Genomic DNA, 23,570 nt, shown 5'->3' with positions numbered 1-23,570 from the left:
TGATATTTGGCTGTTCTATTCAGTTAGACTCTAAGATACTTCAGGAAGTTGTTAAGCATTAATTTTGTGCTTTGCTTTTTGTTTTTTTGCTTTAATTATTTCTCCCCCTCCCCCCCCCCCCCTTTTTTTCTTGCTAGTTGAACTGAAAGAGAAGGTTTTGAAAGTATCTGATTTCAGACTGCAGCCTTGCAGTCTTTGAAAGGTTTACAAGAGTAACCATCTTATTTTAGAGTGCAAGTCATAACTGCAAATGTGATTTCATTTGCATTTAAGATAAATTTATGGTCATGCAAACTGTAGTAATGGTGATTTATCACAGCTGTAGAAGGCCATTACAAACTCAAAACCTTATCCAGCATGGAATGTTTTCTTGAGACTTATTGCTGAGGTAGATACAGAGAGGCTTTTTGTTTTAAGTATCACAGATGATTTAGTTGATAAGAGTGAGAGTGGGATGGCAATTTATAATTGACAGATTGAGCAACAGTTTTTCTGTCAGACAGTATTACGTATAGATGAGAGGTCAATGAATGCCTCTACAGTTTTTTTGCTGCTTTTGGTAGCTGAACATCTACATAAAAGTCAGGGTTAGAATTTCAGTAAGATACAACTGTTTTAACCCTTCCCAGGCCTTTTCCAAATGGAACTACTATCATGAGTCGCGGTGAGTGCTGAATGAAAGCACTTATCATTGGCTGGGGTCACTTGTCTTAATCCTCAGAATGGCTGCAAATTTTCCACTTTGTGCCTTTCAAATAGACATGGAGATTACCGGTAAAAAAAAAAATAAAAAAATCTTGACAGTGAAAATCTTCCCTTCAAGCCATAGAACTTGAAGAAGTCTGTATAAATGCCAGTAAGTACAGCAGTCTTTTTTATTTAAGTCCTATGATGGGAGAGGAGCTGAAAACGCAGTGAGCATCTGATGCCTCGATGGAGTTCTTTAGATGTGTTCTCTGGCAGGGTTTGTTTGCTGTTGTCTTTAAGTTTATGATAATCTGGGTGGATCAGCAATCAGATTTTCTTGCACTAGTTTTTAGATCTTTCAGTACACAGCATCTGCTAAGTGAGAGATTTCAGGCTTTACAGCTTCACTTTGCAAAGGCAATGCTCTGTGATGTGTTCTCATTCTTTTAATTTTGTCTTCTGAAATCACATCAAGCTTTCAGTAAATTTCTGTCAAGTGATACAGTTACAATTAGTGAATACCCCTTTAAAGCTCAATTACATACTCCTGAGGGTTTGGCAGAGTACAAGAGATACTGTGTTTCCAGAGAGGCCTGCAAAACACTTGTTCTCTGACATTAACAGAAGTATGATGTGGCATGGTACCTGTGAAGACAGCTGCACTTAGTGACTTTAGAAACTGTTACACTGATGTGACCTGTAGGTATCTGAGTGCTGCTGAAAATGGAAGTGGCTGTTACCCTCTCTAGGATTGCTGATGCTTGCTGAAATGATGCTCCCAATTTTTGTCATGGTATATTATGAGAATAATGTAGTTTATTACCTGAGCAAATCTGTAGGTTCATCTCTTACAAAGGTAGTTAAGTTTTGTGTCAGATGGTAATTTATAGACAGAATGAAATTGGTCTTTGCTCTGAGGTTTCCTGTCCCCTGAGGATGCTGTTCAGCACAGTCGTCTCCCATCCAGCACCGGATCATCAGCTCTCCCTGGAAGAACAGACATTCTCACTGCATTTCTCTTCAGAGATGTCATAGCTGAGATAACGTTCCAGTTGTGTTTAACACTAAAGCACTCAGCACCATGAAAGCTTTCCCAGAATGATTAGCTGAGGCTGTATAGCAACATAACTGGTTTAACGGAATCTGTGAAATGAGTATATGGATACATTTTGGTTTTTGTACGTAGTGATTTAATGAGAAGGTGAGTCTCACTGTTGAAATTAGCTTTGCCTAAGCAAGTGCAGGCTGGCTTGTACATCTCAGCTAATTCCTGCTTACAACTTTTGCTCTTGTAATTCTCAGCTACATAATTCTTATTCAACCTAGTGCTCAGGTTGAAATCAATGAAGTGGGAAGGAGAGTCACTTGCTCAGAGCTGCAGTGTCAAACACCGGAAATTTGATTTTGTTGCCAACTCAGCCACAAGTCCAAAACCACATGAATAATTCTCTATCTGGTACTTTGATTCACTGGCTGTGAAATAATACTTACATAAATGACTGTAATTTTAAGGGCAAAGCACAGTCAGCTGTACTTTATGAAACAATGTACAATATAGCTTCTATTGGTTTGGTCCTGGTGAAGATCATCTTGTTTTTTCTTTTATGACAATGTTCTGGATTTTGGTTTTGATCATAAAGCCTATCTAAATGTTTAAACATCTTTCCCTATTATTTCTTTTACTTGTGTTTTAACTGTGCTCAATACCTGTATTGTTTTGCACCAGGAGTGAAGGAAGCTTGAAATTCTGTGTTTATTCATGCCCTGTATTCTTATCCAAGAAGATTATTACAAAATAAAAGTAATATTAGTTCCAGTCCACTAAAACCAGTGAGAGAAAGCTTGACAATGGAAAATAACCTTTGACATTCAACAGCATCCAAAAGATGCTTTGCTATTTTAATTATCTGGAAATCTATTTCCGTAAAGAAGGCAAAGAGATTACTGCTGGCCAAGTAAAATATCTTCCAGTATAAGGGATGATACATTTATATATATTCTAGCATGCATAAAAAAGAACACAAGGTAATGGCTTTTGCTTTAGTGAAGCTTTCTTTTGGCTCTGATTGTATGAAATTCATACACAAAAATATTCTCCTGTGTATGGCATAATAACTGTCTTCAGATACATGTGTACCACAGTAGGTGGCTGTTACCTTGTTTGTTGCTGTAGATGTAAGAAAGATGAAAAGCAATTTAAAACTTCAACAGTCTTGACTCTACTGAATCCCTAAATAATATCTGAACACCTACATAGTAGTGTCTTAAAAGTAAACATTACCGTTCTTGGAGTGACTGGTCTGACAAAAGAATGTTTCTGAGTTGTGCTCCTCCAGCAGTGTATTGTTGAAACTGAGTTAAATTTACACATGGAGTCTTTGCAGATAAGAGGTTTCAACTGTAGTAAAAGCATTGGGAAATCTATTTGCCATTTATTTAGTAAAGGAGGAGAGGCTGTAGGAGCTGGGATTGTTCAGTCTGGAGAAGAAGGAGGCTCAGAGGAGACCTTATTGCTCTCTATGACTACCTGAAGGGAGGTTGTTGTGAGTTGGGGGTTGACTTCATCTCTCCTGTAACTGGTGATAGGGCTAGAGGGAGTGGCTTCAAGCTGTACCAGGAAGGTTCACACTGGACTTTAGGAAACACTGCTTCTCTGAAAGAGAGGTCAGGCAGTGGACTGGGCCCAGGGAGGTGGTGGAGTCACCAACGCTGGAGGTGTTCAAGGAATGTTTGGACATTGTGTTGAAGTGACATGGTTTAGTGAGAACTGTTTGTGATGAGTGGATAGTTGGACTGGATATGCTTATAGGTCTTTTCCAACCTTAGTGATTCTGTGATAGGTAAGAGTATCTGCCCTGCTCATTCTGGTTTATTTTCTGCCTTTTATTTCTTCTGTTTTTCCTGTGGACATTTTCTGTTTTTAGGAAAATGAGTGCAACTAGTCTCACTTAAGCAACCTTCCTTCATGTCATTTCAGGCATCGCTGAAAGATGCTATTGCTCTTATTATTTATTCAGGGATCTGAAGACATTTCTGAAAAATGAATAAATTACTCTGTCATCATTTTTTAAGAAAACTTTGAAAACCACTAAAAGAAATGAAAAAGAAACCATTAGGATTAACTGAGCTTCATTTGACATAGCTGTGATAGCTTCAGGACATGATTCCCTACAAAGGCTTTGGAATTCCTTGTGGATATTGCTGCCAGAGTTTATTACTGTAAAAGTGATGCAATCAAATACTGTAGAAGTAAATGTCCTAGGAGCCATTTGGCAGAAATGCACCCTGTAAGGTAATGCTGAATACTTGCAATCAAGGATCAAAAAAGGTGGTTGAATGAACTAAACCGTAACTAATGTGAAAGAAACAAAGCAAGATAGGAGAAAGTTTCTTGTCTGATGGAAGTTGGGTCAAAGTTTAGGTGGGTTTTTGTTTGTTTATTTTTATTATTTATATGAATGTTTTGAACAGTTGTGTTGAAAGCTTTATTTCAAAGATTGCAGATATAACTAAAATGGAAAGAACATCAAATATTGAACAACACAGCCTTGGGAAGATGGGAAGATAATTTTAAGTACCTGAGCTGATAGATAGCGTTTGAGGCTAAGATTAAAGAAAGACAAACCCTAAGTAAGACTCTGGCCACTTTAGCTTAGAAGCTGAGAGGTAGGTGCACTGGCAGATGATTGCTCCTGTTCATTACATTGTGTGAGAACTGCTTTCCCAAACTGCTTAGGGGAATCTTAGCTTTTAGGTTGTTTTCTTAAGGTAACCGTACTGCCCTTGGCCAATGCAAAATCCATTTGCAGGGTAAGAAACAACAGTGTTTAGACTCAAAAGCGGGACTTTTATCAAAGCAAACTGGATCTTCCAGCTGTTAATTCAGTGTACTGATTTGGTACACCATGGTATATATTCAAACAGAAATCAAAAGCTGAAAGCCTGATTATTTCTTGAAGATAACATAAAATGTTTGCTTCTTACTAGGTTTATGCTCAGCATATAGAGTTTTCAGCATATTTTCAGCATAGATAGGTTTTTTAGTGTGATCTCTTTAAGGTAGTGGCTGGAAACAAAATAAATTTAATACAGATTGAAAGTAAGGCAGTTTTAAATATATGTTCTTTTGGGCTCATTTTTTTTTTTTTTCTGAAATGGGCTCTGAAGATCATAGTTCTTTTTAATTGTGATGTCTGAAGCCATAGTGGTAGGGTCCCATCCCAGGTAGACTATGAGCAAGCTGGATGGCTGGGCATCTCTCTCTTCTGTCTGTGGAAAAGGTCAAAACCAAAGTGGGTATGTTGCCAAACAGCCTGATTTGCCCCGAGTGGTTCTGGTGTCCCTTCCTACCTAGATGTTTTTGAGATAGTAAATTAGCTGTAATTAGACATGTGTTTCATTTTCTACCTCAACTGGATGCTGTCCTGAATCTCAGTTTTTAAAACTATTTTTAAGCCATCACCAAAGAACTGTAAACTAATATGATAGCCTGTGTACATTATGCAGGGATTGCTAGTTCTCTGGATTAAATATGAATAATCACCACCTGTTTCAAATTTCAGGATCGCAATCTGCCTGAACATATACTGATAGTTGTCTACAGGACCTGAAAAAAACTTCATTGTCACTCCCTATTTGCTCATAAATGTCTGCTCCTCTGTCCCCTTTGAAACCAAACAGAGCACTGAAGAAGAGTTCTGATGTGTAGCTGTAATGGCTGAGGCAGAATAGAGCAAACAATTCAGATTTAACAACCTATCTCTTTAAAATGTCTCCTTCTGAGAGGAGAGTTTCTCTTAAAATTCATCTAGGAATTATTTTCTGTTATCAGATGAGTTTCTTTTCAGGTTTTCAGTTTTGAGATACATTACTGAAAGGATACAGAATAAGTTTTGTATTTTATTGAATTATTGGTTTACATATATATCATCATTTAAGAAAGTACTACTGAGGATATCTTTTGTAAAATACAACTACAGTCCCAGCAGAACCTATGAGTTAGGATATAACCATTATAAAAGCAAACCTGTTTGGGAGGAAATCAAAACAAATTAGTACAGTGAGAAACTTTCACTGTTTTTCTGTGTTTGTATTCAGCACTTTTGCTGCTTATCTGTTGGAGTAACTGAGATGTGCATTTTTTTTTAAAACCATCCTGGTCATGTTTTTCAGAAGCAATATGGAAGCTTTTCAGAATGTTGTTATAGAAATACAAAGATGGCAAAACTGGGAAAAGTAGAACAGGTGTTTCAGATTTTAAAAGAAAGGTGATGGGCTGAATAAGAGCAAAGATGTGGAAAAGAAGATGAAAAAATCTTATGAGGGAAATAAATTGAAGTTAATATAAAAAGTGTATTAAACAAGGAATGATGACTCAGGAATTCTTAATCCTTTTTCAGAGTGACAAAGATTGGAATGCTGATGGTTATTTGACTAAGCTCTGTTTCTTACAAAGAATCACAGTGGCAAATTACTTGCAGTAACCTTCATTTTGAAAATGGGATCTATCCTATATGAACTCCTTGGTCCCACTGAAATAAGTGTAAAAATCCGTGTCCTACAGGATAAAGGTATGCCTCTCTGGCTCTTGGCTGTCTCATTGACACACTGAAATACTCAAATCTGCATTGGTCACTCATTTGCTCCTCCTGGTGTTTGCACCATTGCTATTGGTGAATTGTATGAAAGTATGGCTGGCTAAAATATAAGGAAGTTTTCCCACCATAATGCCACTTCAACGAAAAGCTAGTTATTCTCTAATTTTCCTGTAAAGGATAACTAGATTAAATTAATTTTCATATTAAAATGCCTCAGTGAAAAACTTATTTGTGTTTATTCTGCTTCAGTCTTACTTTCCCCATTAAGATACATTTTAAATATGTGTGTGTGTGTATGCATTCAGTAGAGTCTATGCAGTGAACTAAAGGCAAAACCAGGTGCAACGCGGCATGCAGACCCACCCTGTCATGTCTGCAAATGCTTTCAGAAATGATACTGTTGGTAATTCAAAGAAAAGAATTTCCTTCTCATTGTAGGGATAGTTTTAAATAATTTCTCTCTTTCTCAAATAAATAAATAAATAAAATGTTGACAACAGAATCTTTGATCTTCAAAAAACTAATGCATGTATATTTAATTAATGTAATTCTTCTAAACTCAATAGGACTCAACACTGAAAGTTAAATGCATTATCTTTACTACAGGTCGTGCGTGGGGTAGGTGTAGTGGCATAGTCTGAAAATTCAGTTTTCTAAAGATGTAATGGAAATGCTGTTTTATCAAATGATAATGTTACTTGCACTCCAGTTAAAAACATCTTAAAGTGAGATTTATCTTGACGATTTAATGATGCTATAAATCCATATACATGTAGGAATATAGTAATGGTTTATCATGCTTTCATATCCTCAGCACTTCAGTAGTCTGTGATTTCAGTGAAGTAGGACTGCAAAGTTTTGTTATGTGTACTGTTTACATCTCTACAGTTATCCACTAATTAAATGTTTTCTAGGAGTTGAATTTCTTGAATACAGCTGATTGAACTTGAGACATATAATTGTTGTATGATAATTGAAGTCACTACTGAGTTGTAGATGTGACCTTTACATCTTAGTTTATATGGAAAATGGGCTTTACTTAGAGGACCATCTAGTTTAGAAATTTGCCAATGCTTGACAGAAATCATAAAATAGATAGCTGTGTTTATTTCTTGCAGTACTTAGGGTCCTATTAGTAATGCTTTGATTCCTGCTGTTTCTTTTCCCATTCAGTTAATGAATATCACACTGTAGTGGAGGGAGCATGTTTCTAAAGCTGGGAGTTCTTTAACTCCCCCACTGTTACAAAATCATATTAAGATTTCTCTTTGAGAATGGCCTTCCTGCTTCCTTTTAATACATTAATACCTCTGAAACAGTATTAGAGAGAGCACGACTTGTGTATCCTGCTATGGATGGTGATATTTTGTTTCACTGTTTGGTTTGTGATGTTGCTTACACAAAAATGCTTTTGAGTATGATTTTTAGTCAACTAAATCAGTTGTTGCTGTGATTTACGCAAGAACTCTTTGGCTTGGTTGTTTTGAATGTGACCTGGCAGCCTCTTGCATAATGCAAGAGGTCTATTGGTGAAAAGCCACCAGTTTCTTCACTGTTCAAGCAAAAATAAGAGTTTCACCTTATATTTTAACTTTCTGAAAGTGAGGCTGTTGAGCAGTGCTTTTTGACGAAAGCAGTATTGCATTTCCTTAATGTGAGTGATCAGATAATAAGCCTCGTATTAGGAGTGCTCTTGTTTCTTGTACTACATTCTATCAAGTGTATGACAGGCAGCATTTCTTTGCACATTTGGAAGAACTTTCACTCAAATAATTATCTAGAAGGAAATTTCTCATTGCTTATAATTCTTTCACTTCTTTTGCTATCAAATAATGTGAGGATCAGGAAATATCTTTCAATTGATACTGTTCTGATTGGAAGCACAATTAGTACACTTGAGTTGCTTTGCCTACAGCTGTTTACTTTTTCCCACCACTTGTAACACTACTTATCTAGGCTTAAAGGCAATTTTGATTATTTTCTATTTTCTCTAGTGCTGGAATAAAACCAACTGGAACTAGGGGTGCTAACTGGCCTGGTCTTACTGCTTGCATAACTCTTGTTAAGAACACTGACAGTGCATATATTTTATTTTGATAAAACAAACAAACCTGACAACAACATAAAGACTGCAATTATCTTAGTTAAGAGAGATGTTGCTTGAGACATTATATGCATCCGTACTATTCTGATAACTTCTCTTGATGCTTTTTTTTTTTTTTTTTTTTTTTTTTTTTTTTTTTTAATTTGGATATTCTCAAACTCAGACTTTATAGGAGGCACTATGAATTGCTGTTTTAAGTTCTAAGCATGCAGATGGTCATATAAACCGATAACACTTTTCTAATTTTTACAAGTTTTTCCTACTTTCTGGTAGCTTACCAAATACGTGCTTGTCTGCCACACTCTGTTCATTTGGTGAGCTGTCAGTACTGTTTTTTGGGCATTTTTTCTCTTTTCACATGTTCAATCAATGTTATTGTTCTACAGCTTTTTTCCCATATGGACATATACTTCTGATGTGATGTGTTGAAGACTTAAGTAGTAGCTACAATTACTACTGGTATTTTTCTGTTTAAAGCTCCTTTATATATTTATACATATTTTTTCATGGTGCATCTCTCAATGAATTATACATGTTTTGGTTTACCAAGGAGGGTTTTAAAACCTTATAAGTTATTTTTAATTTTACACTATGGTATTTCAGTATAAACGATTCCAGTTTTATTTTGACACCATGAAGAAATAAAGTACTATTTTCACATGCATTTAACACTACTGTGCCCAGGTTTTTGTGGGATGTCTGCACACATACCTTTTGTATCTAGCCACATAATAACCCAGAAAAGAAAGAGCTTATGGTGCTACATGTCTACTGTTATCAGGATACCATGTAAAATAATTATTATTAGTGCATATAGGTTTTTTTTTGTTTGTTTTGTTTTGTTTTGTTGCTGTTTATACTTGTTATTTTTGTGTTCTTTTTTTTTTTTTTTTAAATGAAAGTTATTCTGCTCTGCTTGAACTGAAGTTAGTGTATAAGTGTGGTGGAAATGCTAAGTTGTGGCCTGAAGCACTGATGAAGCAGTGATGGAGCACCTGGTGGGAAGGCAGGGCCAACCTAGGGGAGCTCAGGTGCAAGCAATGTACCTGAAGGACTTGAAAGAGTGGAGCCAGGATCCACCCCTTCCCAGACCTCATTTAAGTGATGGCAGTGGAGGCAGTAGTATCTTGTTGGATATCCCTGCTTATATGAGACCTTCCAAAGGTATGTAGATTTTCGTTCTTTGTTTCTGTGCCCACAGCTGCTGCATTTGGATGCATTCTCATTTGTTGCAGCCTCAGACTTGCTGCACTGTTATTGCTGTGCTTCCCATCACTTTAAAGCATTACAATAAGAGAAGGTGCAGAACTTGAAAAACAATTTCTTCAAACAGCCCCTGCACAGAGGTCCCAGACCTACTGTCTTTGTTGGCTGACCTTTCTCTCTTTTGTCAAATTATCTTGGATATCCATCTAGCACACCTTTTTAATCTATGAATGGGGAAAAAAACAGTGGGAATTAAGAGGAAGTACACAGCAGGGGCAGGAGTGGTTGCTCTCTCTTGCAGTACTTCAGTGTACCTTCAGCTGGTCTTGGAACGCACTGTAAGTGAAGGAGCTCAGAGGAGTTCATTTTCTAGATGTTGGCTGTTCAGCTCATCCATCAGCTAAATACAGATCTGGGTTAAGTCTGGTCTGAACTATTTCCTAGGTTGCTCAGTAGAAAATCCAATGCAACTTGACATTTTCTTAATCTTCACTTAAGAAAAATAAATAAATGTATTTTTTCCTGTGAATATTATCAGAGGAAATGCATATTTTCAGAAATGAGTCACTCTTCCTTCTGTGTTCAGTATGCATTTGGGAACAGCATGGTCCATCTAAATGTTTTGTCTTTCTTGGGCCTGTTTATCTGAAATGGGGTTTTTCCATGGGATTCACTGCTGCATGAACTCACACTGTAGGTTTTATTGAGTGGGATGTGGTATCATCTCACTGTAGAGGACTCAGCTGTGGAGTTTGTTTATTATGATGAATGAACCTAAGTCCATTGACTTCAAGGGCATGGCATAGAGATTCTTTTCCTCTGCTTGAGTAGCTGTAGGTGAAGTTTGTTTGTATTATGATTGAGAGATTTTATTCAGTGCATTTTGAAATGCGATATTAGTTTTTCTGGATGTATTTTATACCTGATTAAGAGTTTGTTGCACAGGATTACATCTCCCTGCAGACTTTTTTTCAGACTTTCACAAAGGCGGAGTTCATGGAAAGCTTATGATAAGCTTAAGATAACTGTGGTAAGATTTGTGTTTGATTGATTCTAAAGAATTGACCAGAAAGGTATTCAGTGAAATGGGTTGTGACTCATTAACCATATTGGCCTTGAATATCAATTATTTGTATATTTTTTTCCACCATAGTCACTTTGTCTAGTGAAGAGGGGAATGAAAAAGGTTTTCATGTAAACATGAACCTTCAACCTTCATGTGGGTAAAAAGGAAAAACTGAATGACGATGTTGTTAAGAGGGCAATGATCTGGCCCAAGGAGATAGGGGGCGCCAGTTGGCTAATTATCTCATAGCAGCTTCTTTGTGCTTTCACCACTGGTTCTCATACCTTCCAAATAAATACTATTGCTGTGTACAGGTGAGGCTGGATGATTTGTTTCCAATGCAGTAAGAATGAAACAGCACATAGCATTGTGCTGCAGCTCACCAGAGAAGTGTATTTGCATCATATGTAGATAACTTGCTCTAGGGTATAGCTACAGGCAGTGAGAGGGTGTTTGAAGGATATCCCTTCAGAGCTTTTGGGGAAGGACAAACCTGGTGTAGAGTTACTGTCTTCTGAATGCCATCCCTGGGGCAAATGATCCCCTGGAATGCCTTGGGAGAAGGAGCCATAAGATACAATTATTGAAATTCAGTAAGGTGCCTGGTCAAGTTAGTGGTACTCCCCAGTCCTGTTGTAGTGAGATGAATCCCATGAAGTGTAGGACTGAGAGTACCATCATCTGATATGTTCAGTTTATGTTTTAGCTTCTAGTTACTTTGGGTTTGGATCATGGCATATATTGAATACTAGAGTTCAGCTTGAATACTGAACTCTAAAATAAATACCTTCACAGAAGGCTACTCTGGGAAATGATTTATTTATTTTATTTTTAAAAGAAAAGTAAAACACTGAATGGAATTTGGTTTAGGAAAATAGCTTTGCTGGAATAAAGAGTGCTCATTTTCTCAGTGTTTCTCTTCTCAGAATAAAATATTTATAATGTGAGATTCTTAACACATGGCTAGAAACTGATAATTATTTTAACCAGCTGCCTAGCTGCAATGTGTTGCAATGTTTATTTTATCATTGTGATTAAATGGCATGAGAGGAAAAAATAAGGCAAGTGAAAATGCTGTGAATAAGTAAGATGTGAGAAATACTTCAAAATAGTGTGGGCACAGCAGTGATTTGTTCTTAAAAACAAAACAAAATTTTATTTAATCATTTATTAAGTGATTCATTTTAGATGTGTACCTAAAAAGTACTTTTAACCACATCTGGAAGCGAGCCAAAATCAAATACATGAATAGCACCTTTTCCTGGGTCTTTATCCAGTGAACTTTTGTGTTTCTGTTAGTGTGTAAAAAGGATGTTCTTTTTTCTTAAATTTTTGTAGATCTATAATGACATATCTTGTAAGCAGGTGACTCCATTTAAAGGAAATATGAAAACTAACACGATTAATTATAATTCTTATTTTTTGTGTATATTCAGTCTCTTTTGAAGAAGCAATATACAAAATTGTTCAGAAAAATTTCAGCATCAAGGGTCAGGGCTACCATTTTACTAGGCATTGATTCCTTCAGAGAGTTTCTTTTCATCATCTGTAGTTAAGCCTTGTTTCTTTGTTTGCATACAGTGTTCGCACTGTAATTTTCCTCCCTTCTAGCTCCAACCCACAACAGTTGTCCTCAGAAAGGAACAGTTTCATGAGTTACACTAAAACATAATAGGTGATTAATTACTCTATAAAAAATAATGTGATTTATATTTGCCGGTGATACAGTTTTTTATATTCATAGAACTGCTCTTTAGTGTAAACCAAAATCCATTCTGATAACAGCCTGTTGCAAGCTCTTGGGCATGACTGCAGCTAATTAAAAGCAGGTGGATCCTTCCTATTTAACAGACCAACAACCTCAATGAAATGTGGGTAATTTATATAAATTGTTAGGGAATAATTATTTTTTTTTCCCCCACAGACATTACTGGAATGTTAGGTTTCTCTAAAGCCATGATTCTTTCACGTACTGAACAGAAAAACAATTGTATTTTAACTATAATATCCATACTACCATGTTTAGAGAATCTGCATTTTAGTTGGCTGTGTAAAGAGAAGGCCCTGAAGGAAACCTAAGTTTTGAAACCTGATCTCTGTGTGAAAGTCTCTGTGAAAGTCTGGTGCAAAGATTTGAAACAGTTACTTTAGAAACACAAATCTATGTAGGTATGTTCTATTATATTTTTCAAGACTTTGTTTCATTTTTCTGAAGGAGAAATTGTGTCTCAATGAGATGGCAGCATGGCTCAACGTTTTGCAATACTGCCATGTTTACTGAGTGTTCTTTTATGGTCTGAGTGTTCCGTTAAAACTTATTTCTTATTAGATAAAGAAATGGGAAACTATTTTATTTTGCTATTTTGAGTTTATTTTATGTGAGTAAAAGATACCACTTTCTGTCTGTGTACATGGAGGAGACCTGGAGGTGGAATAGGAGACATGCTGCTGAATTGTGGGGTTTTTATGGACTTGCCAGCGATGTTCAGATTACCTTCTTTTTCTAGGCAAGATGAACAAAAGTCTGAAAAAACAAATTGGCACCATGAACATTCAAAGACAGAAATAGTTGTATCTAAGCCAGAGGAGAGTTCTGAAGTACATGTATCTTTGCAAATCAGACTATGCAGAACAGTCCAAATATAATATTTACACCTAATGTCATTGTAATAGACCTCAGAGATGGTCTCTCTGTAACATGGTGTATAACCAAATGACCCAATATGAAGTGGAATTCAAGATGTTAGTCTTTGTAAGCCCAGCCAAATTTTATTTTCAGACTTTGTTTTTTCTTAAATGATCCAAGTGTAGTGCAGCCTCAGGAGATAAGAACAAGGAAAGAACAGAATGTAATAATAGAAAAAAATATGTATCTGTTTTCTTATTTAGGTGTTTATAAATTTAATGCAATTTTTCAATTTAGTTGGTCACAGTGTAGGTACCTGTAAGGTTTAAAAAAAACCAACAATCTGACAGATCTGACAGATAATGCAAATTGAAACAGGTTGCTGCCTTGTGGTCTTGTCATTCCTGAAACATATTGCTAAGATTGTAGTAAGGAGTTGTTAGAGAAATGCATACTTTTTTTTTTTTTATTATTATTATTATTTTTTTTTTAAATCTGAGAAGTGGGTCTTGTGAATCTGAGGGTGGGTCTTGTGAAATATGGTTTCCTAGTTGATGACAGAATAATGCCTGTGTGTAGTGGAGCATATCTGTATTTTTTTGGCGATAGAAATAGGATTCTGTGTGCTTTCAAATACTGATCTCAAATTGCCGCAAGTGTTTTATAGTGACTTATTCTGGATTAGAAGTAATGCTGCCCAAACATATTCATGAACACCTTTGTATTGTGCCAGATTAGCTCCTAGGTCAAAACTGACTTGCTCTGCTATTCAGTACCTTCTGATAGTGAGTCATCAAATTGCATCAGGTTATTTGTACATGTCCAGTTCTTGCTAACATTTTAAGTGTCCTGTATCAGTAATTATATTGTCTCACTGTCAGTGTTGTTGTCTCTTGTGCGTAGACTTGAAAGTTGATCTAAGATTCATGTGCTGCACTAAAGCACTGTTTATAAGTAATAGGAAATACTAAAAGCCAGCCAAGTTAAGATAGTCTTGTGCAACAGATTTAAAACCTCACAAAAATAAGAAGTCGAGGCTTAATGAATCAAGTTTGCTAGCTAAGAGCATAAGATCTGTTTTGAAATATTGTTAGTAGCTTTATAACAGGCAATGTCTCTTATTTTGAAGTCATTTTCTGTGTACCACTAAAATGCAAGAGCTGTATTGGAGAACCCATTTTTTTAAGCATTTGGCAAAAGATTTGGTAGCAGAATCTTAGATCTGTATTAAAAATGATTTATTAGACTTTGAAATCAAATGATTTTTCTCTTGTAAAATTTTAATAGATGGCATCTTCAGATTGAGTTGCACATTCATATTGTACTGCTTCTGAAATGTGGTGAAGGAAAACACTAAATTAGGATCTCTTATGAAATTGACAGTAGGAATAAGAGCTATTTTGCACGTGTGCTTGATGGTTGTGAATGGACAGATGAAGCTGAATTACTGAATTTCTATTGTACAACGGGTAGTGTCAGTCTTTGTACATTCGTGCTGTAGCAGCCACTGAAAAGTGACTGGATTGTTTTTCAGTCCAGTGGAACAGTTTTTAACATGTCTCTTGATCAGCCTTTTGCTGACTGGGAAATACAACAAATACATTCACCAGTGAATCTGCAAGTGATGTGGGGACACTTAGCAATGTCATACTTTTCAAGTGGCAGCCAAAGTTCATTTGTTGATGTTCTTGGGAGTGCATTTATTATTTAATAAAGAAGAAACTAGCTACTGCACAAAATGGTAATCTTTATGTACTGCTAAGATGGGAAAATGCAAATGGAGCAGAGAATTTTGTGATTAGTATTTTTACAGAGCAGTCATTTACTGTAATTACATGTTTTTAATCAGTAGAATTATCATGTTCCATTAACCAGTTTTTTTTCTGACTTTTAGGATTCTGAGTAACAACAAGATCTTAGGGTTGAAGAATGGCTCTTTCTTTGGACTGAGATCCCTGGAGAGACTGTGAGTAACTGATCAGCCTCTTTCTTCTTCAATTAAAACGTCTTCATATTTTGAATGTAAAACCAAACCTTGGATAACAAAGTTGAGGTGATCTGAACTGTAATGCACAGTAGATTTTTCTAAGCAACTGTCAAGCTGAATAGGAATGAGTGAACGGGGATGGACATGGAAAATACAGGAAGGCACTACCATCAATTTGAAACTAAAATAAACATCTAGTCAAAGACTTGTACTACACTGTGTACACTATCACAGGGAAGACTGGTATATGTAATGGTAACACTAATGTACCTGACACATAGTTTGGGTTGTTTAACTCGATGGTCTCCAATACTTCCATTTTTAATTATATTTTAGAAAAGGAAACTGGTCAGCCTTCCTCACTAGAGCAGACAATGACATTGACAAAGTTCTGTGTCTGTGTGTTTTTAGCCAGTGTTTGGAAGGGCAAGAATGATATCTCCTTCTAATCTGCTCAGAGGCAACTGATGAATTAGGAAGGAAAAATTTAGAAACTTCAGTGGAGTAAGTGCTATTGTAGTAACACTGTTTTCTGTGTGTGTAGGTCACTCATTTGAAAATAACAATGTTACCAAGTCTAAAAGTCCATATTTAATATCTATGGGGAACTTGACTGCTGCATGTAAACCATACAATTAAGTTATACACATCTAATTTATCTCCTGCAGGTTAGATTAAACTGTTTTTGTTCCTTCCTGATAATCTTTTAGTATATGGAGCTGCAGATGCAATGAAGTTATGTTGGTGAATTCATGAATGTATTCTATGACACATGAATGATTCCATATGCAACAAACCCCCAAACACCCCATGTTTAAATGAACTACAGCTAACAGTCTCCATTAGAATAAATAAATTGTATAGTTATAGATGTAACAAATGCTTCATTTAATATTGGCAGTATTAAGTGCTATGGAATGAACAGTACTTGTGATGTATAGTATCTACTCACTGGTGAACTTTCAGTTTAACAATGATTGGATGTTTATAAGGATGTTTGCAAATATTTTAGAGGAAGTCTGGAGTAAGGGATAGAGTTACAATTTAGTTAATTAAATCCTAAGGTATTGCAAACTGTTTAGAAGTAGAAGAAAATATTTGTTCTGTGTATTTTTTTCCTTTTTTTTTTTTTTTTTTTGCACATCTTCTGACATGGAAACATCAAGCAAAGATGTGTATGGATTCATAATGAGTAAAAATTCTATATCTCAGTAATAATACTGAGTATGTACTCTTAAAATGTGTATTAATCATCAGTTAGGGAAATACTTTCAGCCTGAAGAGACACTGCAAACATTATTGAGAACAGTAACAAAACAAAATGCTTTAGGTGTATAGCCTTAAGTATCATCACCATCTAAACCTTAATTTTATGGTATTGATTTTTTTTTTTTCTCTTTTTGCAACAACATTGCAGATGAAATGAGTCTTGTATCTGTATATGGTGAGTGCTATTTGGCCATGATGCTAATACAAAATCTATAAGTTGTCCTTGAAGGCTAGGAGTGACATTCTCATCAGATTCGCATGCTCTCTGTTGCTTGTTGTCTGTCCACATGCACTTCTCATAAATACCTACCAGGGGCCAGTTTCAGCTGGGGAGTTAGAAATGGCTTGGGTAGTCTTCTGTGAGGTGTATGTAGTGAGTGTGGATGAACTACCTGTGAATGTGTGCCCCTAACTCTTAGACAAAGGTTTCCCCACTGTTTTCTTCTTGTATATAAGTCACTTCAGAGTGGTACTTCAGGTGCTTAAGATGGAGGACCATGGCAGCAACTGCTGGCATTGTTCATGGCTCGTCAAAGTAGATCAAAATAATTTTTATTCCTTGCCTTAAAGGTGAGGTGGAGAGTCCTGTGAAATGTATTAGCAGGAAAATTCAGTTGAGGTGACGTTCAGTTCACAAGATCATGTGCTTAGAAATGTGGATGTGCTGGTGTTAAGTGGTATTCATTCAGTTTAGGTTTGCACTCCTTGTGGTCATACTGGCAACAGAAATTTAGGGAAGCAAATGCCATGGAGACAAGAATCATGCATGTCAGTCATTCTTTTGTGGTTACCGTGAGCCAGAAAAGCATTAGTTCACATGGTTGATGAAATAATTTAACATTTCTCTTGAAAACTTTAGAGGGGAGGTAAAGTTTTTAGTGGAACAAAGTGACTTTGTATATTCTGTTTTGTTTTTTTTTGTTTTGTTTTTGTTTTTCTTGCTTTTTGTAGCACTAAAAACTGCTCTTTTAGCGTAGAACTGTTTCAAGCCATACTCCAAAGAACTAGAGAAATAGTGACAACTTTCACTTTATTATACTTTCTGAGACATATCACAACAGGATTTGGATCAAAGAAGTGTTAGTTCTCCCAAGCCCTGGTGATTATCTAGCAGTGTTTTGCCCAAATGAGAAGTTGTGCTGAGTGGTTGCTTAAAATGAAGAGTTCTAGTTTGAGACTGCTGAGAAGCATTAGTTGTTTACAGTTGAACAGACTGGTCTAGGAGTAAGGCAGTAGCTATTTACCTGAAGACCGTGGTAGGCTGGCATATTGTGCATGAAGCACATTACTTATTTATTGTAGTTATTATTGTAGTTGGATCTTGGGTTCTATTTGTTTCTCTAGGCTTCTCAAAATACTTTTTTGAAAACATATCATTAATACTAAAAGTTTTCTATTTTAAATTGTATTAATTTATATTACTGCTGTAAAAGAAGATATGATATTAGCTTTTATGGTGACAAATCATCTAGGAATAAAACCTCACGAATTTGAGGATACAGTATTTCCTTTGTGGTAGTAGAAAGATAATTTATTTACTAATCCTGTATTAATATTAAAAATGAAACATTTAATAACATCTATAGTAAAAGTTATCTAAATGAAAATTATCAGAGTATGTTTATGAAATATAAACTTTCCAGTAAAAATAGCTAATAAAAATGCTTTGAAAAACCCTATTTCACAAAGGGTGCTTTTTCTGTATTCTGTGAGTGTGCCCAGTGACTCATAAGAATGCTGTGTAGAGGTGGCACACTCTCTCAGCACTCAGCTCAAGTTTTCTGAAACCCTTGTGCTCATTTGTAAAGGTTGACTCACAAATGTGTTGTAGCATCTGGATCATGATGCACCTCTGTGCCTCTGGGTTTACTTTGTAGTCTAACTCAAAAGAGGTGAATACTATTACTTAAATACCATTTGGGAATAGAAACTTTCTGTAAACTTAGGTTTCGTACTGTACTCAATTACATGGGCTTTGACTACTCCCTTTCTTTTGGATGAAAATCAGAAGTATGGGTAGAAAAATAAACTTTTTTGAAGCAGATGTGGTAAGCAAACTGTTAACACCTTGAAGCCATTTCTGTGATGCACCTTGGGGAAATGGGTTCATATTCAGTGAACTCAGAGTTCAGTATGGATATGAAGCTTGTGGCAAAGACTTGCCAACTTGTAGTAGTTTCAGTTCTGGTGAGTTCCTTGTTGGTATTTACTGTCTTATATTCTTATGAGAAGCACTGCTCTGAGAAGGACAGCATCAGTTATCACAGTCAAGTAAATTTTCCATACGCTTTGAATACCACAAAAGAATGGCAAAGCAAGTTTTCCAAGCCATGAAGCAGTGAGGTACTCCTTTTAGGTAAGCCTCATCAACTCAGAGGCTCTCATATAAGTAAGCATAATTTTGGAGGACCCGAACCGCTGTGTGTCTATATAGTTTGAATAAAGTTCAGACTTTAAAAAAATATTCCATAAACTGAAACAAGATATAATGGAATGGATTTCTATTTTATAATTTGGTTATCTCTTCTAATTTTTATTTTTAATTTATTGCCTGTTGAAATAAGCATTGTTATCACCTGAGGAATCACAGGCTAAGTGCAGATTACCAACCTAGTAGGAGGTATTGTATCATGGCAGTGTATTGCATGGATGCTGCTCCATCAGTGTAGAGCAAATGAATATCATGAGTAACAGTAGTGGCAAATTTCTTTATGCTTGATAATACCTGGCCTCTAAATATCTCTTCTGGAAAATGTTGTCCCCAGAAGCATTAAGTGGACTACAACTGAAAGTATTATTGGGCCAGGTGCTCCAAGCTGTGCTGGACCTGAAGTTGAGGTCTTGACTATAAAATTAAATCTTTTCCCCTCATCCAGGGGATGTCAGCTGACACAAAGAAACATGCAACAAGCTTTTCTTATTTCCAGATAAAATGGATAGCCTGTTCTGCTGACTCCCATGCTACCTCTAGCAGGAGGCAATCTGTTGTGGCTTTTAGTCCCATGTGGGTTTCCTGGGGCTCACTGGGGTTGATCTTGTATTTGTGAATTTTTTTCAAGTGGGTGTATAAGGTCTCTGTCTCTGTTTCATAATTGAATGTATGTTTTCATGAAGTTTATAGAAGCATAATTACCTCTGAGACCATTGCTACATTGTCCCATGTGGCTGAAAGTCTTTATCAGGTTCAGAAGTTATTTGGAGAGAATCAGCAAACAAAAATAAAGAAACGTACACAAACAGAACATGATTGCATAAGCGGCGTTTCCTTGGGAAATCACGATGGAAGATCACTACGCAAGATTACACATATTTTTCACAGTTGACCCAGAACGAAGGCATGCCAGGCAGTAAGACTTCAAGTTTCAGTGAAACAGTCACTGTTACATTTTCCTAATATTGCTGGACACATTTTAGATGAAGAAAAATACCACTTAAAAATATTTAAGATTTAATTTTTTTATTAATCTGTATAGACCAGTTCTCACTTGCATTGATTGTGCCTTTATTAAGTACTGTGGTATTGTAAGGCTACCAACTATGCAGCCAAATGTTGTTCTCGTTTATTATTAGATAAGACTGAATAAAACCTTGGTGTTGATAGATTGCAGTACAGTTACTTTCTGCAATTCTGTCTTGTGATATGCAACTGAAGTAATAACACATTAACTTGAGGGAATGAAAGAGCAGGAAAGGTAAGCACAATGAATTAGATCATAGGGGAAAAAAACACACATTGTTAAGCAGCTGCTGTAAAAATATGTAATTTGGGTATTCTTCAGCAAAGCTCAAGTGATAAAAGATTAAAATATAAAGGCTTTACATTTCAGTATTCAGAAGTGCTTCTTATAGCATACAATTTACATTCTCTAAATTACTGGCCACTTATTTTTTTTACCTGCCTATACATATAAAATGTGCATGTATATATGCAGAAGCAGAGACATACATCTTTAAAGGATTTGCAGTATGCTTAAAAAAATGCTGAAACAATTTAGCTTAAAATTAAGTTTAATTAAGTTTTGAATTACTTGTGGTTTTATTGGTGGTTGGTTTTTTTTGTTTGTTTGTTTTTTTGTTGTTTTTTTTTTGTTTGTTTTTTTCCTCTCTGAAGAGCTTGCAGCTAAGAGGGCTTGTCTGTAACTTCACGCAAACATGTTACACGGAGTGGGCTAATTTATCTTGGAGACCTCAGACAAACACATTCATTCACCTCAAATACAGCCTAGCCATGTTTTGAGAAATGCTGTGACGCGACTCAGGGAGAGTATTTTAATATGCGTTTCTTAGAGCTCTCTGTTGTGCAAGTAGTCACAGCATGATTGAAACCTTTCATATTTATTTATTTGGAGAAATAAGAAGGGAAATCAGTACAGATTTCTTTCAAGAATCTGAAGTCCTGACATTTTTTGTTTTTCAAATCCCTCATGGATTTGGTGGATTCTCTTGTGCCGGTTGACAACCATGACAAATGAGCTTTTTGTTTAAACTCACCTTTGATATTCTAAAAGAATAAAAATATAAATGCTTTGGCAGTTATTTTTCCTTGTCTAGCAATATGCTGGGGAGTCCTGGGGGAAAATGAGCAATTTTTTATTTTAATTTTCTTATTGTGTTGGCTTGTTGTAATTGTTTGCAACAATCTCATTATGCTAAAATAGTGGATGAAGTGGTTGAGTGTATTCCAGCAGATGAGGAAGGTCAGGAACAGTTATTTGGAATGATGATGTTTTTCCTGCTGTACTTTGTGCAGTCTCTCCTCTCTAAACTCGGCTGAGAACAGTTCCTGTACCTCATGTTCCTCTCAGTGCTCACTGAACTTGAGTTACCCCTTTAGTCTTAGTCATCTCTCAGTCATACTCTACAGTGTTGTTAGCTACAGCAGAGTGAAAGAGGAAAATTCTCATTCAACATTTATTACCTTTCATTTTTTTTTATTTTTTTTTTTAAAAAGCAAAAATTAAGCTTTTGTATTGGGGAGGGGAAAGAGACAGCAGGAAAACCTACCACTACTTCTGAGTTCTCCAAACTTCAGACGTTGTCTTAGTGTGCAGTATCAATGGGAGGTTTAACACTGTACCAGGAATTATGAAACTTGTTATTGTTAGCATGACTGTCAGAAACAGAAGACCTAGAAATTAAAAAATGATATCACCCTCTTTCTAATAGGCACAGATACTGTACCTCTTACAAGCATGAAGTGCCTGTCAAGGAACATGTAATACAATCTGACAGAAAGATAATGGTTTTTTCCTCTAGTCAACTATTATTTTCTAGCACAAAGCCACAATATAAAGTACTAAACATCATATCCTTCATATTGTAGAGAATGAGACTACTCTGTATGTATACTTGTAAAGAGTTTACAGCACAGCACTGAAAATGAGCAGCAATTCTCAAAGGAGTTGATGCTTCCTTTTGGATATTACAGTGCCGTTGAAAAACAGTAGCAATTAACTCTGGAAAAAAGTGGTTAGCAAAGTCAATGCCATAGCTCTAGTTCAAGATGTCCAGAACCAAGTGTGATTTCCATCTTTTTTTCTGCCTTAAGCCTCTTGTTGGTTTGTCTTCAGTGTTTATTTCTCTGGATCTCAGAGAAATTTTCCCTCTGATAGGAACAGTGTGGTCTACCAGGTCACGTCTGTGCTCTTAATTCTGTGCTACAGAGTGAGATTTGGGGCTTGTCACCGCTTATTTGCTGCTAGGAATTTATACCATGCTAAATGGGCTGCTGGGATTGCATTCTTCTGTCCTGGCAATGAACTATAGTTTCAGCCTGGGCACAGAGCTGCCAGCTGCTGGTATATATGTGCTATGGTAATGGTATTTAAGACATCCGTAGTTTGTCAGGTTTCATTGCTATGCTTGTAACATTTTGCATTTCTTTTTCCCTAACAACGCACTTATGTTGGAAATGCCACATGTCAGTATAAAAACATTTTCTAGGGATGCAGCAATTTAAGGAACATCTTTGTCAAATGTGTCAGTACTTCATTTCAAGTCTGTACTGCTCTGTTTCCACATAGCAGAACCTTTTTGCAGTGATAAAGCTGAACTATATGACAAAGGATTGAAGCAAGCTGTGTACCTTTTCTGTAAATAAATGGCATACTAATTGTTGGAGGAAGAACAGAAGTGCAGTTTAAGGGCAGTCTGTATGCAGTCATATGGCAGTGTGCTAGAAACCAAGCTGGTAAGGATTGATACTAGCTGGTAATGACTGAGTTGGTCTTGCCATGTGAGCTGTGAGCGAAGTTGTTGGCAGTCTTGTCTGGTATTTTGTGGTTGCGATTCCTCAGCAGTAAGGTGTTGCTCATGTGGGTGGAATAATGCTTTTAGACTTCAAAAAGGATTGCAGTATGTCTTGTATTTACATGCGAGGTGCTCATTAGCATTTTTACAGTTCATGTGACCAGTGGTGGTTGTCTCATTTGGCCACTCCTGGACCCAAAATATGAGAGACCTCAGGCCCTGAACAGGAAAATCTCCCCTGTCTATAAGGAAAAGCTCCGAACTGCAGAGCAACCTCCGAGAGCTCCATGGGCTCTAATGAATCACTTGCTTTTTTTTTTTTTTTTTTTTTTTTTTTTTTTTGGTTTGTTTTGTTTTCTCTATCTCTGACTTCATATCAAATGGCAGATGTTTTTCACTTGCTTATTCAAGGAAAAAGAGTAACATATAAAATATATTCTCTTTCAGAAGCTTAACTCTGCAGACTTGTGAGGTCTCTGATGAAGACCTGCTGTTGCTTGCTCACATCACAGTAGTGTATAAATCTGTCAAGGGCAGCCTATGGTCTTCTAAGATCATAGCCGTCAAAATCTTTCAGGATGCCTGCAGAAAGCATAACTTATTCTCTAGCTATGTACTTGACTAAGAATCTCTGAGAAGGTAAAATTAAAGAAATAAAAAAGAATACAGTCAAAATGAACTGAAGGAAGAATGGACTACATTTATGCCAATTGAGTTTTAAACCAAAACAAACAAAACAACCCAAAACAGAAATAAGTTGTCTAAAATAGTTAGGAAAG

The 23,570-nt window shown here is 36.2% G+C and overlaps 1 protein-coding gene across 1 annotated transcript in view; it reads left to right on the top strand.

Moving 5' to 3' along the window:
* ADGRA1 (adhesion G protein-coupled receptor A1) overlaps positions 1-23,570 on the top strand; it is a 238,991-nt gene that overhangs the window by 24,948 nt on the left and 190,473 nt on the right. The window contains exon 2 of the mRNA XM_072340010.1: positions 15,181-15,252. Within this exon, the coding sequence (XP_072196111.1) occupies positions 15,181-15,252 (72 nt within the window). The remainder of the gene's footprint in view (positions 1-15,180; positions 15,253-23,570) is intronic.

Source organism: Excalfactoria chinensis, chromosome 6 (assembly GCF_039878825.1).
Source record: "Excalfactoria chinensis isolate bCotChi1 chromosome 6, bCotChi1.hap2, whole genome shotgun sequence".
Lineage (NCBI taxonomy): Eukaryota > Metazoa > Chordata > Aves > Galliformes > Phasianidae > Excalfactoria > Excalfactoria chinensis.
This window is presented reverse-complemented; position numbering and strand designations above follow the sequence as displayed.